This window comes from Megascapheus bottae, chromosome 17 (assembly GCF_031878675.1).
Source record: "Megascapheus bottae isolate mThoBot1 chromosome 17, mThoBot2.hap1, whole genome shotgun sequence".
NCBI classification, from domain to species: Eukaryota; Metazoa; Chordata; class Mammalia; order Rodentia; family Geomyidae; genus Megascapheus; species Megascapheus bottae.
Genome location: NC_143525.1, coordinates 30490858 through 30510315, shown reverse-complemented (window position 1 = coordinate 30510315; position 19458 = coordinate 30490858). Strand labels below are relative to the sequence as shown.

At 47.2% G+C, this 19458-nt stretch overlaps 1 protein-coding gene across 1 annotated transcript; it reads right to left on the bottom strand.

Moving 5' to 3' along the window:
- Window positions 1-5825: 5825 nt before the first annotated feature.
- Window positions 5826-19066, bottom strand: Lyrm9 (LYR motif containing 9). The gene is made up of 4 exons (XM_090350627.1): window positions 18987-19066; window positions 9434-9576; window positions 6959-7051; window positions 5826-6061 (listed from the first exon to the last, which is right to left on the bottom strand). The coding sequence occupies exons 2-4, from the start codon at window positions 9557-9559 to the stop codon at window positions 6044-6046; spliced, it is 237 nt and encodes a 78-aa protein (XP_090206753.1). The 5' UTR covers window positions 9560-9576; window positions 18987-19066; the 3' UTR covers window positions 5826-6043.
- Between the last annotated feature and the right edge of the window lie 392 nt (window positions 19067-19458).

The following is a 19458-nucleotide window of genomic DNA, read 5'->3' as shown; positions in this document are numbered from 1 at the left end:
ATTCATGATCCTTTTGCCTCAGCTTCTTAAATGTCATATATTCTTCTGGATGCTATACCAAAACTTGATCAATGACAGTTTCTTACAAGTTAATTACGTCACAGAAATGGAAACTTCTTATAGTCTGCTCCATTCACATCTATTGGCCTGTGGCAGAAAGATCAACTTGTAGCTAGGCACAGTGGCTCAATGTCTATAATCCTAGCTACTCAGGAGGCTGAGATCTGAGGATCACGGTTCAAAGCCAGCCTGGGCAGTAAAAAAGTCTGTGAGACTCTTATCTCCAATTAATCACTAGAAAACCAGGAGCGGTGCTGAGGTTCAAGGGGTAGGGGCAGTAGCCTTGAGCTGAAGAGCTCAGGGACAACACCCAGGCCCGAATCCAAGTCCCATGACTGATAATAAAAAGAAAGATAGAAAGAGACAGACAGAGAGAGAGAGAGAGAGAGAGAGAGAGAGAGAGAGAGAGAGAGAGAGAGAGAGAGAGAGAGAGAGAGAGAGAGAAAGAAAGAAAGAAAGAAAGAAAGAAAGAAAGAAAGAAAGAAAGAAAGAAAGGGGAGAGAGAAAGAAAGAAAAGATCAACTTGTGTGGGGAGCAGCCACGTGTGTGGTTCAGTCAGTTGTTTTCCTTGAAGTGATGGGCTTACCTCAGTTTTTGAGACCATGTGTGTCTAGACTTCAATCTGCAAGACCAGTTTGTCAGACATTGTCTCAACAAAACATTGTGGTCCACCAGGAAAGCAGGGAGTTCAACTGGTCTCTCGTATGATCCCTGTTCCACAGGGACGGGTTGGCAGCGCCAGTGTGAACAGGCTCCTCCCTCATGTGTGTCTGTACTAGAGCTTGAACTCTGGGCCTGGGAACTGTCCTTTGGTTAGTCCTCTGTTACCTGAACCATAGCTCCACTTCTTTTTGGTGGTTAATTGGAGATAAGAGCCTCAGAGACATTGCCCAGGCTAGCTTTGAACCCGAATCCTCATATCTCAGTCTCTTAAATAGGTAGTTCCAGGAGTAAGCCACCCTTGCTAGGCTCAGCAGGGGAGTTTCTAAACAAGGAGATGCTTTTGCCTGAATGTAGCACTTTGCCTGGATCACCCCTTCATCTTATTCTCTCCTCTAAGACCACCCTCCCTTTCTTAGATGGCACCGTCTAGTTGCAAGAAGAAGCTATAGCCCTAATTTTGTTCTAAAATTGTATTTTTATCTGAAACTGGATATTTTTCTTTTTATTTTCCCTCCCTCCCTCCCTCCCTCCCTCCCTTCCTTTCTTTTTTGCCAATCCTGGGGCTTAAACTCAGGGCCTGGGCACTGTCCTTAGACACTTTTTGCTCCAGGTTAGCACTTTGCCACTTGAGCCACAGCGTCACTTCTGGTTTTTTTCTGTGTATGTGGGTCCAGGGAGTCAAACCCAGGGCTTCGAGCATTCTAGGCAAGCATGTTACCACTAGGCATGCTCCCGACCCCTCTTTCTTTTCTTTCTTTCTTTCTTTCTTTCTTTCTTTCTTTCTTTCTTTCTTTCTTTCTTTCTTGCTTGCTTGCTTGCTTGCTTGCTTGCTTTCTCTCTTTCTTTCTCTCTTTCTTTCTTTCTCTCTCTCTCTCTCTCTCTCAGTATGGAGCCTGAATCTTTTTTTTGTCAGTTGTGGAACTTGAACTCAGGGTCTATCTCTGAGCTCTTTTGCTTAGGACTAGTGCTGTACAGTTTTGTGCCACAGCTTTACTTCTGGGGAACTTGAACTCAGGATCTATCTCTGAGCTCTTTTGCTTAGGACTAGTGCTGTACAGTTTTGTGCCACAGCTTTACATCTGGTTTTCTGATGATTAATTGGAGATAAGAGTCTCGCAGACTTTCTTACCCAAGCCTCCTGGGTAGCTAGGATGATTATAGGCATGAGTCACCAGTGCCCAGCAAACACAAAACTATTCAAAATTCAAACTGTCTTCTGACTTAAAAGCAATCACAACGTTAGGTTTAACCTAAGATTGGTCATAAAAATTTGGGATATGCCCCAGATTTCATTTAGGATCAGGAAGAACTAAAACCTTCAGAAAGCCAGGCACCAGTGGACTCATACTTACAATCCCAGCTACTCAGGAGACTAAAATCTAAGGGTCATGGTTCAAAGCTAATACAGGCAGGAAAATCTGTAAGACTTTTTTTTTTTGCCAGTGCTGGCGCTTGAACTCAGGCCTGTGCAAAGTCCCTGAGCTTCTTTTGTTCAAGGCTAGCACTCTACCTCTTGAGCCATAGTGGTACTTATGGCGCTTTCTGTTTATGTGGTACTGAGAAATGGAACCCAGGGCTTCATGCATTCATGCATGCTAGGTAAGCACTCTATTACTAAGCCATATTCCCAGCCCTGTGAAACTCTTATCTCCAATTAACCAAAAAAGAAGTCAGAAGCAGCACTGCAGCTCAAAGTGGTGGAGCGCTAGACCAAAAGAGCTCAGGGGGGGCCCAGGAGTTTGGCCTAGTGGTAGAGTGCTTGCCTAGCATGCACAAAGACCCAGGTTCGATTCCTCAGTACCCCACATACATGGCAAAAAGCCGGAAATGGTGCTGAGGTTCAAGTGGTAGAGTGCTAGCCTTGAGAAAGTCCAAGGACAGTGCTCAGGCCCTGAGCTCAAGCCCAGGACTGGCAAAAAAAAAAAAAAAAAAAAAAAGGTGAAAGATTAATCCACAAAAATCAGCTTTAAACCCAGTGAAAGCCACAATGAGCTGCCAGTACACTATGGCTAGCTTTATTAAAACATAAAAAGAAAAAAAATAGATTAAAAAAGGGGGGCCCAGGAGTTTGGCCTAGTGGTAGAGTGCTTGCCTAGCATGCACAAAGACTCGGGTTCGATTCCTCGGTACCACATACATAGCAAAAAGCCAGAAGTGGTGCTGTGGCTCAAGCGGTAGAGCCCTAGCCTTGAGAAAATGCAGGGACAGTGCTCAGGCCCTGAGCCCAAGCCCAGGACTGGCAAAAAAAAAAAAAAGAGCTCAGGGACAGAGCCTAGACTCTGAGTTCAAGCATAATGCTGAAAATTTTTAAATAATAACCTTCAGAGAAAAAAAAAAAGGAGCTGTGAGAGAAAGAATGGATCTCAGAATATCCACATTCACTCAACCTCCCAATTATCTGTCTTTCCCTTGGTCTGTGGCTTCCTGTACCTAGAAGAAGGGATGGGAGGGAATGGGGGCCCAGCACTGGGGCAGCTGGGTTCTGACCACGGAGAACATGCTGGTCTCAGATGTCACAGGTCCCTTTCTAAAGGGGCTCTGAGTCCTTTAATAGTGCCTAATGAACCCAGAAACTCTAGCACAAATAAACCCCAGGAAGGCAATATGACTGAGTTTCAGCCAAGGTAGTTGACAGCTGTGTACAAGGGACAGCAGAGGTGGGAAGAGGGAACCATTTCAAATAAAGAACTGTGATCAGGCCGGGTGCCAGTGGCTCACACGCTTGTAATCCTAGCTATTCAGGAGGCTGAGGTCCAAAGGACATCCAAATTAACCAGCAAAAAGCTGGGCTGGAAGAGAGGCTCAAGTGATGTAACTCCAGCCCAGCAAGCAAGCTGAGCAAATGAAAGGACCCAAATTCAAATCTTGGTACTGGAAGAAAAAAAGGGAAGGAGGGAGGGAGGAGAGGAGGAGGGAGGAAAGGGTAGAAGACAGAGGAGGCCATATAGATGACTGCTCATCTGATCTTGCCACTACATGGCATGTGCACCTTGCTTTTAGAAAGAAAAGTGAGCTTGATGGTTTGATGAACAAGCTCCTTCCTCACTGCACCACTCCTAACAGACTGGGATTTAAAGGCAGGTCAGTGTGGCTTCAGAGCCTACTGACCCTGCATCACTGTGCCTACAACTCTTTCTGGAATTTGTGTGGCATGACTGCAAACCTTTAACTGTGCATTTAAGAGCTGCAACTGTGGGCATGTGCTTCTGTGCATCGTGTATACAGGGCAGGAGTTGGGGGCATAGTATAGTGATGTGCTGCCCAGCATGAGAGCCTCTCTGAAACTTCACACTGAACACTGCTGGGTGGATCTTACCGTCCTACCTCTCCTGGGTAAGTGCCCGTGTGACCAGGCTTGCTGCCCTTTCAGGGGATGGGGAGTTGGTTTAGCTATAACACTGGCCCAGAGCCTCTGCACATGCTACCCACACCAGCTAGGGTGAAACTAGCCTCAGCCTCTGTTGTCCAACAATGAGACCAGTACCTGGTAATCTCCTCTGAAAAATCATTGCTCCTTCCTGGGCAGTGGGTGTCTTAGCATCCAGAACAATAGCACATAGTTGGGGGACAACCTGCTAAGGAAATACCAATCAAGAAACACAAGAACCTGGGCACAGTAGTTCACACCTATAATCCTAGGTACTGAGATCCTAGGAGGCTGAGATCTGAGGATCATGGTTCAAAGCCAACCTGGGCACTTAAAAAAAAAGTCTGTGAGACTCTTATCTCCAATTAATCACCAAAAGTGGCACTGTGGCTCAAGGGGTAGTGCGGTAACCTTGAGCTGAAGAGCTCAGGGATAATGTCCAGGCCCAGAGTTCAAGTCCCAGATGGAGAGTGAAAGAGAGAGAGAGAGAGAGAGAGAGAGAGAGAGAGAGAGAGAGAGAGAGAGAGAGAGAGAGAGAGAGAGAGAGAGAGAGAGAGAGGAAGGAAAGAAAGAAAGAAAAAAAGGAAAGAAAGAAAGAAACAGCGGCTGGGAGGATGGCTTGGGTAGAGTGCTGGCCTAGCATGCATGAAGCCATGGGTTCCACTCCTCAGTACCCCATACACAGAAGAAGCCAGAAGTGGCACTTCAGCAGTGGAAGAGTACCAGCCTTGAGAAAAAGACATTCAAGGACTGTGCACAGGCCCTGAGTTCAAGCATCAGGGCTGGCAAAAAGAAAAAAAACAAACAAGAGCTTTCATAAATGATACATTTACTTCATTACTTGTTAATCACGTTTGCACAGACAGATGCCACTTAAGAGTCACAGAACTGCAAGGACACAAACACGCAAGCATATCCTTCTGGCTGGGTGTCCCTGGGATGCGCCAGTCCTCATCTACCTTCCCTGAATCCTCTGGCTTCTCAACCAGCTCTGCCCACTCCTCCCCAGACCCGCCCTCCTCTCCCTCCCTTCATCCTTCCATGACAGGAGCAAAGCCAGGAAGGCCAGAATGCCAATTCACAGAGCCCAAGCCCGACACTGTCTACCAAGATCGCTCTTCCCGCCTTTCTACTACACATAATGTTCACAGACACCGCCAATGCTTTGATGGCAAGGACCAGCGCATCTATTTCCCTGGCGTGGAGAGATGCGGTTGGGGAGTGCGGAACCTTGGCAGCCCGCTGGGCATGGCACAGCTGTGCGGGCTCTGAGATTCCAAGTTGAAACAGGACAAGCTCACAAGCCGCAAACTAATCACTGAGAACTCACTCAGGGTGCTAGAGCAGAGATATACAGATACCCTGCCATGGGGGCAGGGGTGGGGAACAGTAGGTCGATGCCATACCCCATGTACCACATCCCATTTACCATATCCCATGTCAGGCATTTCAACATTATCCTATTCATCCTCACCACAGAGGTGGTAAACTGGGTAAACTGAGCTCATGGGAGATACCCTAGAGAAGCAACCAGGCTGGGATTCAAATCCACATCTGCCTGGTTCTAAGGCCCACTCTCTTTTCTTTGTAGAGACGACCACCTAATGGGACATCTTCTCTGGGACTCAGAGTGTGGTAAAAGGATCTCCAGAATAAATGAAACACTTTCAGGGCAAAGTAGAAAAACAAAAAGACAAAAATGAAAAACACGGAAAAGAAACAAAAAAACACTGCATTCTCCCCATACTTCACATTGTTACTGGCTGGAAGGGCAAACATAAAGGAGGCAGGAAACATGGCCGTGGCAAAAATGAGCCTTCACAGAAATGTCAGCTTCTCTTGCCTCCAATTTCCTGTTCTTGAAGCCAATAGAGCCAAAGAATATTCCAGAACTGTGACTGCTTGGTTCCAGAAGAGCAGCTTCTCAATCTCAAATGTCTCAGCTTCGGGTTCTCAGTTGTGTTTTTTGTACTGTAAGACAGGGAGATGAGAGGTGGGTAAGGCGGGCCAGTGAGGAAAAAGGACTTAAGAAATCTCTAACGCAGGTGACAAGGCCACCTGCAGTGGGGAGACCCAGCCAGGAGGCAGTAGACGGTCACATCTCAAGTTGGTGCCCTTCCTCTTCTTCAGTGGAAAAGGAAGCTGATAGGGATGGCGGGAGGAGAATAAGAAAACAAAGGACATTTGGCTTAGAACATTGTGTATCTGTTTACACTTCCCTTTAAGCTGAGTCTTGCTTAGGGGGGAAAACTCAGGCAAAGGAGGACCCTCGGCCATCTGCTAAGTTCATGTGTGCTCTGTCTCTGTGTCTGTCTGTCTTTCAGGTTGCTAGGGATGGAGCTCAGGGTTCTATACGTTCTAGACCAGCCCTGTACTATTAAGCCACAGCCACAGCCAAATCACTCTTGGTTGTCAATAACGGATTCTGAATTCCACATCTCGAGGTCTTTGTAATAATGCTAACTACATTCCTAACTCACTGCCTTCCTCCCAGCTGGACACATCCTGGAGTGTCCCCTCAGTCACTTTGCTGGTGTGGACACCCCCAGAAAAAGAGTCACCCCCAAGATAACTTCACTTTGGAGGATGGTAGTGAAGATGACTGTGGCCGTCTCTCTTTCCTCCTGGACCTTCAGCTCATTTGGCATTGCTGGAAGGATTAAGGGAACGAACCCCCTCATCCTACCTCACAGAAAATCAAAACACCTGAAGAAATCCCATTTCTGCTTTGGAAGACTTGAGCAGCTGAAGGTCCCTGCCCCGCCGGCCATTCTCAACTGTGGGAGGCGGGCGACCTCTAGTGGTCATGAAGCTTACAGCACTAGCTCCCCGCCGGGCAAGTGGAGGAGGTTCCAGCCATGCACTTACTTTGTTCATGATCCAGTCGGCATCTTCAATAGCTCTCTTAATAATTTGCTGGATTCTCTCTGGATTGTCTTCATCTGAGTGAACTTGGAAACTCTGGAAATTTTGGCAGAACTAGGATTAGGCGAAATTCACATGGCTGGTAGTTTTAGAAGACAAACCTAGGCCAGGCAAACAGTGATCTCCTTCAACTCGGTACCATTTAACCTACATGATTATCACATGTACAGATGAGGAAACAAGAGATTAGAAGATCCCAAAATGCTGCTAGGTGACGGCATTTGAATTTTAATCTATGTGCCTATAAAAGTGGTGATCTAGCCAGAGGAGCAGATGAAAAGAAGAGTGGACCCCTGGGGCCTAAAGGTTAGCAAGCAAGCCAAGAGGCCAGAAAAGGAACTTCCCTCCCTCTTGTTTAACTGTGCTCCTCCTCCCAGGAAGTTCCTTTCATCTCAGTGAGATGAGCTCTGCCATGGTGGGGGGGGGGGGGAAAGGGGGGCAATGGAAAGCAGGGAAGAGAGGGGAGCCAGGGGCAAAGGCTTTAGAAAGTCCAGCCAGATCCAAAGCAGAGCACAGGATGCTGTTGTCCACTTTTGTTTGTTTGTTTCTGGTACTGTTGTTGTTTCTGTTCTTGAAACTCACACTTGTTTGGTTTGCTTATTCATGGCTTCAGTGACTTTACCATGCTTGTTGCTTTGGAAATGAATCTCTCAGACTATTCTCGGCACAGCTGTGCTCCTCCAGATCTCGGCCATCTGAGTAGCTGACATGAGCTACAAGTACCCAGTTCAGTGTTTCTGTACTTTCCATGTCATGTTTATATGGATTTTAGTTTCACTTTTTATTTGGAGATGATTTCTTACAGGTTTTCAAGACAAGTACAAAAAAAACGGGTTGGAAATGTAGCTCAGTGATAGAGCACAAGCCTAATGTGAACAAAAGTCTTCATTTAATTCCCAGCACTGCTAGCAAAAAATTATTTAGTCAGGTGTGGTGGTACATGCCTGTAATTCCAGTACTTAGGAGGCAGAAGCAAGATGAACTCTAGTTTTAGGACTCTTGAGCAACATAGTAAAACTATAGGAAGAGGGGCCGGGAGTTTGGCCTAGTGGTAGAGTGCTTGCCTAGCATGTACGAAGACCTGGGTTCAATTCCTCGGTACCACATACATAGAAAAAATCCGGAAGTGGTGCTGAGGCTCAAGTGGTAGAGCTCTAGCCTTGAGAAAGCCCAAGGACAGTGCTCAGGCCCTGAGCTCAAGCTTAAGACTGAAAAAAGAAAACCAAAAAACTATAGGAAGGAAGGAAAGGAGGGAGGGGAGGAGGGAAGGGGAAGGGAAAGTATGTGTATTTCCTAACAAAGGCTTTTTCTTACATTTACAATAATCAAATTCAATTAATTTATCACCACAACCTAATCACAGACCCCATTTTAACTTGATGAGCAACCCTGGTGGCTCATGCCTGTAATCCTAGCTGAGATCTGAAGATCACGATTCCAAGTCATCAGGGGCAGAAAAGTTTCTATGAGACTCTTACCAATTAAGCACTCAAAAACTGGTAATGGCTCAAAGTGATATGATAGAGGGCTAGCCATAAAAAAAAAAAAAAAAAAAAATGTAGCTTCTGGTTCAGGATCCAAGCTGGGACTAAGACTTGTATTTTTTATCTTTTTGCCAGTCCTGGGGCTTGAATTCAGGGGCTACACACTGTACTTGAGTTTCTTTTTGTTTTTTGTTTTTTTCAGTCATGGGGCTTGAAGCAGGGACCTGGGTAATGTCCCTAAGCTCTTTTGATCAAGTCTAGTGCTCTACCTCTTTAAGCCACAGCTCCACTTCTGGTTTTCTGGTGGTTAATTTGAGGTAAGAGTCTTATAGACTTTCCTGACCAGGCTGGCTCTGAACCATGATCCTCAGATCTCAGCCTCCTGAGTAGCTAGGATTACAGGCGTGAGCCACTGGTGTCTGGTCAGAAGAGCAATGTGTATTTCACGAAACTGCTTTGTTTTTTTCTGCAGCTGTTTGAGATACTCTCACTATGTAGGTCAGGTAGGCCTCAAACTCACAATCCTCTTGCCTCAACTTCCTGACACTGGGATCACAGGCCTGAGACACCGTATCTAGCAAAAGTCATATTCTAATGAGTACCGAGGAATATGTGGTGTGGTGGAAGGTCTCTCCGTTTGGGTTTACTTTATGTTTATGTTGCAATTCACATGCACTGCTGGCAAAATGGCATGCATCCACAGTTACTCCCAATACCAGCTCAGCTGCCTGGTTTGGGGCCTTGCACAGCACAGGCATGCCAGATGATGAATGCTTTGACTCCAGGGAAGTCAGAGAGAAGAGCCAGGCTGCCCAGCACTGGTTTTTTGTGGCTTTCACCAAACTGCCCAATCCCATTCCCACCTGAAACACTGCCCATGCCCTGGCTTCTGCCTCCCCAGTGGGTCCCTGTTCAAGGAAGCCACAGCACACACCTGCCTGACCGCATGTCTGTAGTGCTCCTGCACAGCCTTGGTCGGCAGCTGACGGCAGCAGCGCAGCAAGTATCGGTAGAGCTGCAGTGGCCTCTGGACCAGCTCTGCCCCCGGCAGCGGGGCCATCCACCAGCACCTCTGACCTGGAAAACACAGAACAGCCTTTCTCAAGCATCAACACAAATCTAGGCCCTGGTCCCGGCCATGTCTGCAGAAGGCCTGATGTAGCACACAGGCTTCTGAACTGTCTTGTGGCCCGCCCTCATGGAGCCTGCACCCTGGCTGCAGTGGGATGCTCAGCTTATTAAAATCTCAACCCAAAGCAGGCCCTAAAGGCCCCGGACAAATAGAGGAAGATATATAACCAGTCCTGGCATCTTCTCTCCGTAGGTAATGGGTGAGAAAGTGGAACCCACAGCAGAATGTAGAAACACAGCATGGAGATCCTGAGTGGAAATCAAAGAGCAACCAGGCCTATCTAAGTGAGGCAAGAGAAGGGAGAAAGGCCAGAGGATTAAGCCCAGTCATTCAAAGTATGGCTCCAGACCAGTAGCAAAGCCATGGCAAGGAGTCTCAGGCTGAGCACCAGTAACTCGTGCCTATAATCCTGGCAACTCAGGAGGCTGAGATCTGAGGATTGCAGCTTGAAGCCAGCCTGGGCAGCCAGGCGAGAAAGCCCAAGAGACTTACCTCTAATTAACCACCAGAAAATCAGAAATGATACTGTGGCTCAAAATGGTAGAGTGCTAGCCCGGAACAAAAAGAGCTCAAAAACAGTGCCTAGACCCTGAGTTCAAACCTCAGAAGTAGAAAACAAAAACAAAAACAAAACAAACAAAAAACCCACCATCTAATCCTATTAGCAAGCTGGCATCTGGGGACTGGTTCAAAGCCAGCTGGGAGAGAAGTCTATGAGATTTTTTTTTCTTGGAGGAGGCACGGTGGTTGTGGGGCTTGAACTCTGGGCCTGGGCACTGTCCCTGAACTCTTCAGCTCAAGTCTAGCACTCTACCATACTGAGCCACAGAGCCATTTTCAGTTTTCTGGTAGTTAACTAGACATCGAGTCTCACAGTCTTTCCTGTCTGGGCTGGGTTTGAAAGGCAATCCTCAAATTTCAGCCTCCTGAGTATCTAGGATTACAGGTATGAGCACAGGCTCCTGGTAGTCTATGAGAATCTTTTTTTTTTTTAAGCCAGTCCTGGGCTGGAGCTCAGGGCCTGAGCACTGTCCTTGGACTTTCTCAAGGCTAGAGCTCTACCACTTGAGCCTCAGCACCACTTCCGGCTTTTTTTTCTACGTATGTGGTACCGAGGAATTAAACCTGGGTCTTCGTGCATGCTAGGCAGGCATTCTTACCACTTGGCCAAACACCTAGCCCCATCCTTGGACTTTTTCTCAAGGCTAGTACTCTACCACTTGAGCCACAGCACCACTTCCAGCTGTTTTCTATGTATGTGGTACCAAGGAATCGAACCTGGGTCTTCATGCATGCTATGCAAGCCTTCTACCGCTAGGCCAAACTCCCGGCCTAATTTATGAGAATCTTATCTCCAATTAACCAGCAAAGGCTCAAGTGGTAGAATACCATACTTGAGTAGAAAGCTAAGGAGAGATCAAGGCCCTGAGTTCAAGGTCCAGCAGAAGCACAAAAAGTAACGATTACATAATTAAAAACAAAACAGCTCTTTAGGCTGCTGTTGGCATACAATCAATGCACATATTTAAAGTACATCATTCAGTAAGTGATGACATAGGCGCACACCTGGGAAACCATCACCATAATGAAAAATGAACACATATATTACCCCAAAATTGCCTTGTACCTCTGTAACTCCTGTCCTCCTCACTTCCCAGTCCCCAGGCAACCACCAAGCTGGGGTTCATTTGTGTTTCCTAGGCTTTATATAAATGGAATGATGCACCATGCTCATCTTTATGTCTAGATAGTCCATAGGTTTTCCTTCGTTAAACTTATTTTTAGGCAATACAGCAAACATAATTTATGGGGTATCCCATGCTACTTCACAACATGTTTGCACTGTGTAAGATTTAAGTCACGTTAAACATATTGGTTTCCTCAAACATTTATTATTTCCTTATGGTGAAAATATTCAACGCCCTTTCTTTACCACATACCTTATTTTTTAACTTCTATGTTATGCATGCTCTTCCCCACAAACCACAACTATGGCCTGAACTTTTTTTTTTTAGGAAACCAGGAAGAGTGCAGAAGCTTCTAAATGGTAGATTCTAGAACATAAGGACCTGTTCTTTCTAAAAAAAAAAAAAAAAGAAAGAAAGAAAGAAAGAAAGAAAAAACTTATTTTGGTTGCTTTTTTTCTTCTTCTTCTTCTTTTCTTTTCTCTGGGTACTGGGGATTGAACCCAGGATGTGGAACTTGCTAGGCAAGTGCTTTGCCACTGAGCTATATCCCAGCCAGGACTTGTTCTATTAAGAGCCACCCTACCCACAACCATGCCCCTCTCCATGTTCACCCCCCACTCCCCTACCCTCCCACCTGAGCCTCTGCTGCAGCACCTGCCCATGCCCCCATCTGTCACTCCAGCCTCCTGCCTATTCACACTGCGTAAGCTCTAGAACCAGTGCCCTGGACACACCTGCGTCAGGCACAGGAAGATTTTCAGATCCCAGTACCGTCAAAGATGTCACCTCGTGGTACCTTTGAGTGGGCAGCTCCCTGAGCAGGACCTCATTTCCCCTCAAAGTGGAGAATTTCATTCATTCCTCCAGATCCAGCTTCATGCAGGAAGTGGTCCCTAATTGCTCCTTCCTGGGATTCTTTCCTCCATGGGGCTGAAGTGCCTCACTTGTGGTGGCATTTCTCACTGCCAGGACTTGTCTGCAGACCTTGGCAGTGGCTCCTCCAGGCTGAGCCTGGCCTGCAGCAGACTTCCAGACCTTTCAGTTGAACTGAACTGCATCAGTGGACTGTCTCCTCCAGATTTCTCCCGCCATAAAAATCAACAATTCCACCCTTGCATCCCTCCCCAGGAGAAAGGCAGACACTAAGCCTATCAGACACCCTTTACACTAAGGAAAGACATTTAATAAAGGACTGGATTCAGAGGCTCCTTCGATTCACTTCTAGCAGCTTATCTCCGTAGCAACAATAAATGTCTGTCTCCTTAGCTAAATTAGCTAATTGCTCATAGTTCTCGGGACTCCTACTCTGATACTTGAGGGACACTTGAGAATGACTCCTACTCACTCTCCCCTCCTCCCCTCCCATCAATCATCCTTTCTCTCTTCTGGTCCTAACTTCTGTGTGCAACTCACAGCACACTACTTCCATGTCTCTGCTCACCTGACCAATCCCAGCCCTGCATCTGCATGAGCCCAGGGATTGGTCCACATATGGCCCATGCTGGAAACTGATCCAATCAGAGAGAGTCTCACCACTTGTGTAGGAAAAGTACTTTAGACATTTCCCACTAGACTAGACCCTGAAAGGCCTACATGGTCTCTCAGGGGGAAGATATCTTGCCTCCTCTTTCTGTTCTTGTTATTTGACTCCTCAATCTTAGGACTGCAGCCTCACCAGAAGGCAGAGCCAAGACCCTGTTAGAAAACCCAAGTCCAGAGAACTCATTTGAGGCCTAAAGCCCTTCACCTGAAGGTTGCCTTAAATCCAGACCTCTCAATGACTGAGCCATTCCATAGCTTTGGTTTTGTTTTCTCTCTACAACCCAAAGGGTCTTCACAGATGGACAAATCCTGACCTCCTCCCAATTCAACTTCTGCGCTGGGCAGCAGGGGTTCTGGAGAGGAGGAAGCCTCCGCAGGACCCGTAGTAGTTCCTCCTGCTCTGACTCATCACAGCACCATTGTGGATGAGCCACTACTGTAACCCAACCATCAAAGGACCCCCACCTACAATGATGGTCCAGAACTTCAAGGGCAACCACAGAGGACAAGCCAACCAAAGTCCCCAACGTGACAGGAAGACTCCCCTGGCAGGCTTCCCCAGACTATATAAAGTGCTAATCAAATATTGTAAAATGCTAGTCGTGGAACAGATGGTTACCATCTGCAGTCCTCAGAATTAACATTTGGAAAGAACACAACTTTGTTTCATTACTTAAAAACCCAAGCAATACTTAGTAACCAGCCCAGCAAGTATGGGCGGGTAGATTATTTTCAGCTCAATTATAATACTTAGTCATTCCCGGTAATAACTAGTAGAGAATGCATGTGTGGGTCCACTTAGAAGAGCTAAACTAAAGACATTTTAATTTAATTTAAAGTGTGGGTTTGCTGTTATTTAAGGGGCAATGAACCTCACAGAACCTCACAGTATCTTAGTTCTAGTCAAACCCTGGAACCCTGGAACTGCTTGCTTCGCTTACCCTGTCCTTTGGGCCTGACCTCCACCTCCCACCTGCCTTCCACCTCTGTCACCAAACTAAAGTCATCATTCTACTCAACTCCCTCTCTTCACTCCATCTCCAAGCCATTCGTTTCTCGGTCCTATCAAATTCTACCCCGATGCCTTTTCAATTTGCCCCTCCTCTTGTTTTAGACTCTTAACTGGTATCTCAACTACAACAGTCCAGAGCTGGCTTCTCCATCTGTCTTCCAGCCTATTTCCTTCCCATCTATTCTCCACTGAACAACAGTGACTCATTCTAAGAAGAAACATGAACTTATGTTAACTCTACCACTCTTTCAGCGTCTTCCTGTCTTTCCTGAATCCATTAATATTCCCTCCGCACTGCTATAGTCAGCAAATTCCCAAAATGCAAGATAAATGCCAAAACTTATCTTAAGCAGGATATGGATGGGTATCTTTTTATTGTAATGATTTTATATATATTTATATAAGTAATGAGAGAAAAAAACTCAAGCCAGGTGCTAGTAACTCAGGTCTGTGTAATCCTAACTACTCAGGAGGCTGAGATCTGATGATCAGAAGCCAGCCAGGACAGGAAAGTCTGTGCGACTTTAATCTCTAATTAACAAGAAAACAGGAAGTAGTGCTGTGGTTCAAAGTGGTAGAGTGTTAGTCTTGAGCAAAAGAGCCAAGAAACAGCACCCAGACTCCAAGTTCAAGCCCTACCACTGAAAAATAAAATCATTTTCTAGGTATTAGGGCTTAAAACAATGGGAGGTGTAGTAGTTTGAAACTCAGCTTTTTCTAGTATTGGGGCTTGAACGTGGGCTTGCTAGGCAAGGGCTCTACCACTTGATCCATACCCCCAACTCTTTTTGCTTTAGTTGTTTTGGGAATAAAGACTCAACTTTCTGTTGGGCCACCTGGGCTTCCATCTTCCTATTTATACTTTGTACATAACTGGTATGATTGGTACATGTCAACACCCTCAGTGTTGGTAGAGAGAAAGGTCTTGGGAAGTTGTTTTCCAGGTTGACTGCAAGCTGTGATGCTCTTGATCTCTGCCTCCCAAGTAGCTGCGATTATAGGAGCAAGACATAGTACTGGACCTTAAAGAAGTATAAGGCCAGGCACCAGTGGCTCACACCTGTAATCTAGCTACTCAGGAGGCTGAGATCTGAGGATAAAAGTTCAAAGCCAGCCTGAACAAGAAAGTCACTGGGACTAACTAATCACCAAAAAGCTGGAAGTAAAACTATGACGAATGGTAAAGCTCGAGCCTCGCGCAAAAAAAAGTTCAAGGACAGTGCCCAGACCCAGAATTCAATTCCTAAGAGCAGTGCGTGTATGCGCGAGTGTGCGTGCACACACACAAAGGAGTGGTGATTCATGCCCGGCATCCCAGCTATTTAGGAAGCAAAAGTTAGGTTTGACATCAGACATCATTTCCCTTCTACTTTAAGCTGCTGGGGAAGCAAAAGTTAGGTTTGACATCAGACATCATTTCCCTTCTACTTTAAGCTGCTGGGGAGTCCCTCTGGTTCTCACTAAAATTCTACTCAGGGGCTGACACAGAATTGGGTCGATATATATACTATATGCATATAAAGATATCATAATGAGAACCGAGTACTGTGGCTCATGCCTGTAATCCTAGCTACTCAGGAGACTGAGATCTGAGGATCAAGGTTCAAAGCCAGCCTGGGCACAAAAGGATCTGAGACTCTTATCTCCAATTAACCTCTACAAAATGGGAAGTGGGGCTTGGCTCAAGGATAGGGTGGTAGCCTTGAGCTGAAGAGCTCAGGGACAATGTCCAGGCCCAGGGGTAGGGTAGTAGTCTTGAGCTGAAGAGCTCAGGGATAGCACCCAGGCAGAGTTCAAGCCCCATGATCCCCCCCCAAAATATGAATATATATATAAAATGAAACCCATTATTTCATATAATTGATAGATGTGAGTACAAATATTCTCATTGGTCTTAGCTCTGCATGTTGGAACTAATATTTTCTTCAACCTCTGGCAAGCCTTGTTTCTCATTATCCAAAGCCAGCCATTATGGTCTGTGCCAATGTAGCTAGCCACAAGGTGTGTTTCTCTGCCTCTCACCTGCTTTGGACACACCCTCTCTCGCCACAGATCACCCTCCACTATGCTGCCAGTGGGAAAACAGCAGGTTGTTGGGTTCTAACCATTCCCGAGGACAGTGGCTCATCCCTCCTTTGGCCTGGGAATTTAGACAATGCAACTTGGACTCCATTCTCTGCTCCTTCCTCAGGAAGCTGGGGCATCCATTTCAAAGGTATCTTTCTCCATGGACCCTTGGGAAGTCTGCTTCCTTGTCCTCTGCTTTAGCCTCATTATATACATGAGAAAACTAGGGCTCTGAGAAGTTAAGTAATTCACTCAACTTGTTGATAGTAAGGTGAGAACGTGAGGCTAAGTCTATTGATTCCAAAGCCCACACCCTTCCCTACAGAAGAAAATGACTGGCCAGGCCTATGTGTGTGTCATCCATACAAACACTGACCAGACTGACCTGATTGGGGCTGAGGACTATGCAGAAAATTCTCAAAAGGCTTCTCTGAGGACCAGGCTAATGAATTCATAAAAGTGCTTGACCACTAGGGGAAATATGGGAGGAGCATATTATATATAGTCCCCTACATACAGATTTCTTTTTCCCCAAAGACTTATGTCACAGACAGAGGCAACTCGCATATGATTTTCAAAACCTTACAAAATCAAAATGAAGGAAAGAGAGAAGGGACAAAACCCCACAAATTTAGCTGGGCGTCGTGGCTCACGCCTATAATCCTAGCTACTCAGGAGTCTGAGATCTGAGGATCAAGGTTCAAAGCCAGCCTGGGCACAAAAGGACCTGAGACTCTTATCTCCAATTAACCTCTAGAAAATGGGAAGTGGAGCTTGGCTCAAGGGTAGAGTGGTAGCCTTGAGCTGAAGAGCTCAATGACAGTGCCCAGGCCAAATTCAAGTCCCAAGAGCCTCCCCCCCACAAAAAAAGGCCACAAATTTCCTGGTAGCCAAGTGGTATCACTAGCAGAGGAGTACAGACCCATCAAGTCCTACTATCTCTTCCCTAACCTGTGTCCAGACATAACATGCCTAAAAATAAGTTGGGCAAAAGCATATCTAAAAGAAAGAAAGGAAGCCACTGGGAGTTTGGCCTAGTGGTAGAGTGCTTGCCTAGCATGCACGAAGACCCGGGTTTGATTCTTCCGTACCACATACAAAGAAAAAGCTGGAAATGGTGCTGCATCTCAAGTGGCAGAGCTCTAGTCTTGAGAAAGCCCAAGGACAGTGCTCAGGCCCTGAGACTGGCAAAAGAAAAGAAAAGAATGGAAGGAAGGAAAGAAGGAAGGAAGGAAGGATAGAGCTACAGGAAATAACGAGGAATGATGCCCTACAGAGCATGGACAAAAATTAAATTAAACCTGCACCAACCATTCTTTAAATATGCAGTTTCTTGATAAGAGAAAGCTGAACATTAAGAATGGTTTCGCTCCCTGCCACCATCCACTCCAGGGTTCCTTCTCTCATCTATACTCTCCCTTGTTAGAAACAGGGCTGAAACTACCTCCCTCAGTGGCTCCTGACAAAATGGTCAAGTTGTCCAATCTTCCGCACTGCAACTTCAGCCCTCTTGACAGTCATTGCACAACCTTCAGTCTCCGTTTTGCACCCATCCCTGGCTGGGACCATCTTATTATCTCTCACCCAGGCTCTCTCCCTCCAGATCAATCTCCATACTTTGCCACCCAAACACATCTCATCATTCCCTTTCTTGCTTTTTTTCTTTTTTTCCTTGGGCTTTCTCAAGACTAGAACCCTTCCATTTGAGCCACAGCACCATTTCTTGCTCTATTTATGTGGTACCGAGCAATCAAATCAGGTGTCAAGCACTCTACCACTAAGCCAAATTCCTGGCCCTCATCATTCCTTTTCATCAGAACCTCTGCAGAAAGCCAGGTGAGGTGGCTCATGCCTGTAATCCTAGCTACTCAGGAGGCTGAGATCTAAGGATCCTGGTTCAATGCCAGCCTGGGCACTAAAAAACGAGCAACTCATTTCCAATTAAGGAAGTGGGCCTGTAGCGCAAAGGTGGTAGCCTTGAGCTGCAGAGCTCTGCAGAGCGTTCTTTACCCACAGTGCCAGAGCCAGAGCTCTGGCAGTTAATGGTCAATTAATCAAATGAATTCTAATATCATCAGATGAGTGGATAAAACTCATACACAGAAAGAAATGCTACAAGGTGAGCTTGAAAACATGCCAAGTGCTTGAAGCCAGACAAGGGGCTACAAAATATGAATTCATTGCTATGAAATGACAGGAAAGTCTACAAGGACAGAAAGTAGAATAATAATCTTTACTCTAGGGTTTAGGGGGATTAGGAAGAGATGAGGGGTGATGAGATGAAAGGATGGGAAGAGATGGAGGTTCCAGCCAGAGGTGTTTCATGTTTTAGAGGGGTGACAGATGCACAACTCTGCACATTGCAAGATGTCAAATGAACATATTTTATAATGAATTATATGATGATTTATATCTCGAAAAAGTACTGTGACTTTTTTTCCTTTCTTTCTTTTTTTGCTAGTAGTCCTGGGGCTTGAACTCGGGGCCTGGGCACTGTCCTTGGGCTTTCTCAAGGCTACAGCGCTACCACCTGAGCCACAGCACCACTTCTGGCGTTTTCTGTGTGTGTGGTGCCGAGGAATCGAACCCGGGGCATCGTGCACGCTAGGCAGGCCCTCTACCACCAGGCCACACTCCAGGCCCCTTGTAAGGATGAATCCCAGGCGCCAAAGGGTTTGGGCCCGAGTCAAGAGTGACTTGACTTGTTCTACGAGGCAGCGACCTCCGTGGAGCCGTGAAGGTCACCCCAGGTGGGGTGACGGGGTGGGGAGGAGGGGAACCCGTGTCCATCGTGAAGTAGGAGCACCCTGGGGCTGACCTCGAGGCTGTGCGTCAGGCCATCGGCCTTTCTGCAGCGGGCCCGGCGGCCGGGCTTCGCGGGGACGACCCTGGAGAGCCCTGGGCACCCTTCCCCGCTCCCCACCCCCTCCCCTGCCTCGCCCAGGGGCGGCGCGGACGCCCCACGCCCCTCACCACCCTGGAGCCGGGGGTCCTCAGCTTTGCCTCTGCGCCCCTCCCCGCCCTCGGCCTGCGCGGCGCGGCTCACCGGCCTCCACTGGGGACGCCAATCCGGACGCCGCGGCGGCGGAGGCAAGGGGGGGGGGGAAGGCGGGGAATGGCGGCGGCTGGGACCGCGACGACGACGACGAATGCGCCTGCGCGGCGGGAGCCAGCGCGGCCCCGCCCCCGCCTGGCGGTCGGGAGTCCGGCGCCCTCTACCGGCTGCAGGCGGAACTCAGGGTGTGTCCTTCAGGGTGTGGGTTCTGGGTGTGAGCGCGACCCCGCCCACAAGCTGGCCCTGCCCTCCCCATCCCGGAGTGTGCACGGCGCTGAAAGTCTGGGCCTGATCGAAATGAGTGGGGAAAGTCCTGCTGGATGGAGGCACGGCTCGTGTCGGTGACAGGGATCCTGTGCGGATCGGGATGCTGGGGTTTGGGTCATTTCACTAAATGACAGCTCTATAACAGCTGTCAGAAGACTAACTACGACGATCCTAGGCTTGCTTCCGTTCAGAAAGA

What these genes read in the sequence shown, in the direction of transcription:
- Lyrm9 (XM_090350627.1), bottom strand. Translation starts at nt 9,559, where the DNA reads ATGGCCCCGCTGCCGGGGGCAGAGCTGGTCCAGAGGCCACTGCAGCTC. An exon ending in ACAGACATGCGGTCAGGCAG is followed by an intron (nt 7,052 to 9,433) that starts GTGTGTGCTGTG and finishes CAAAATTTCCAG; the next exon opens with AGTTTCCAAGTTCACTCAGA.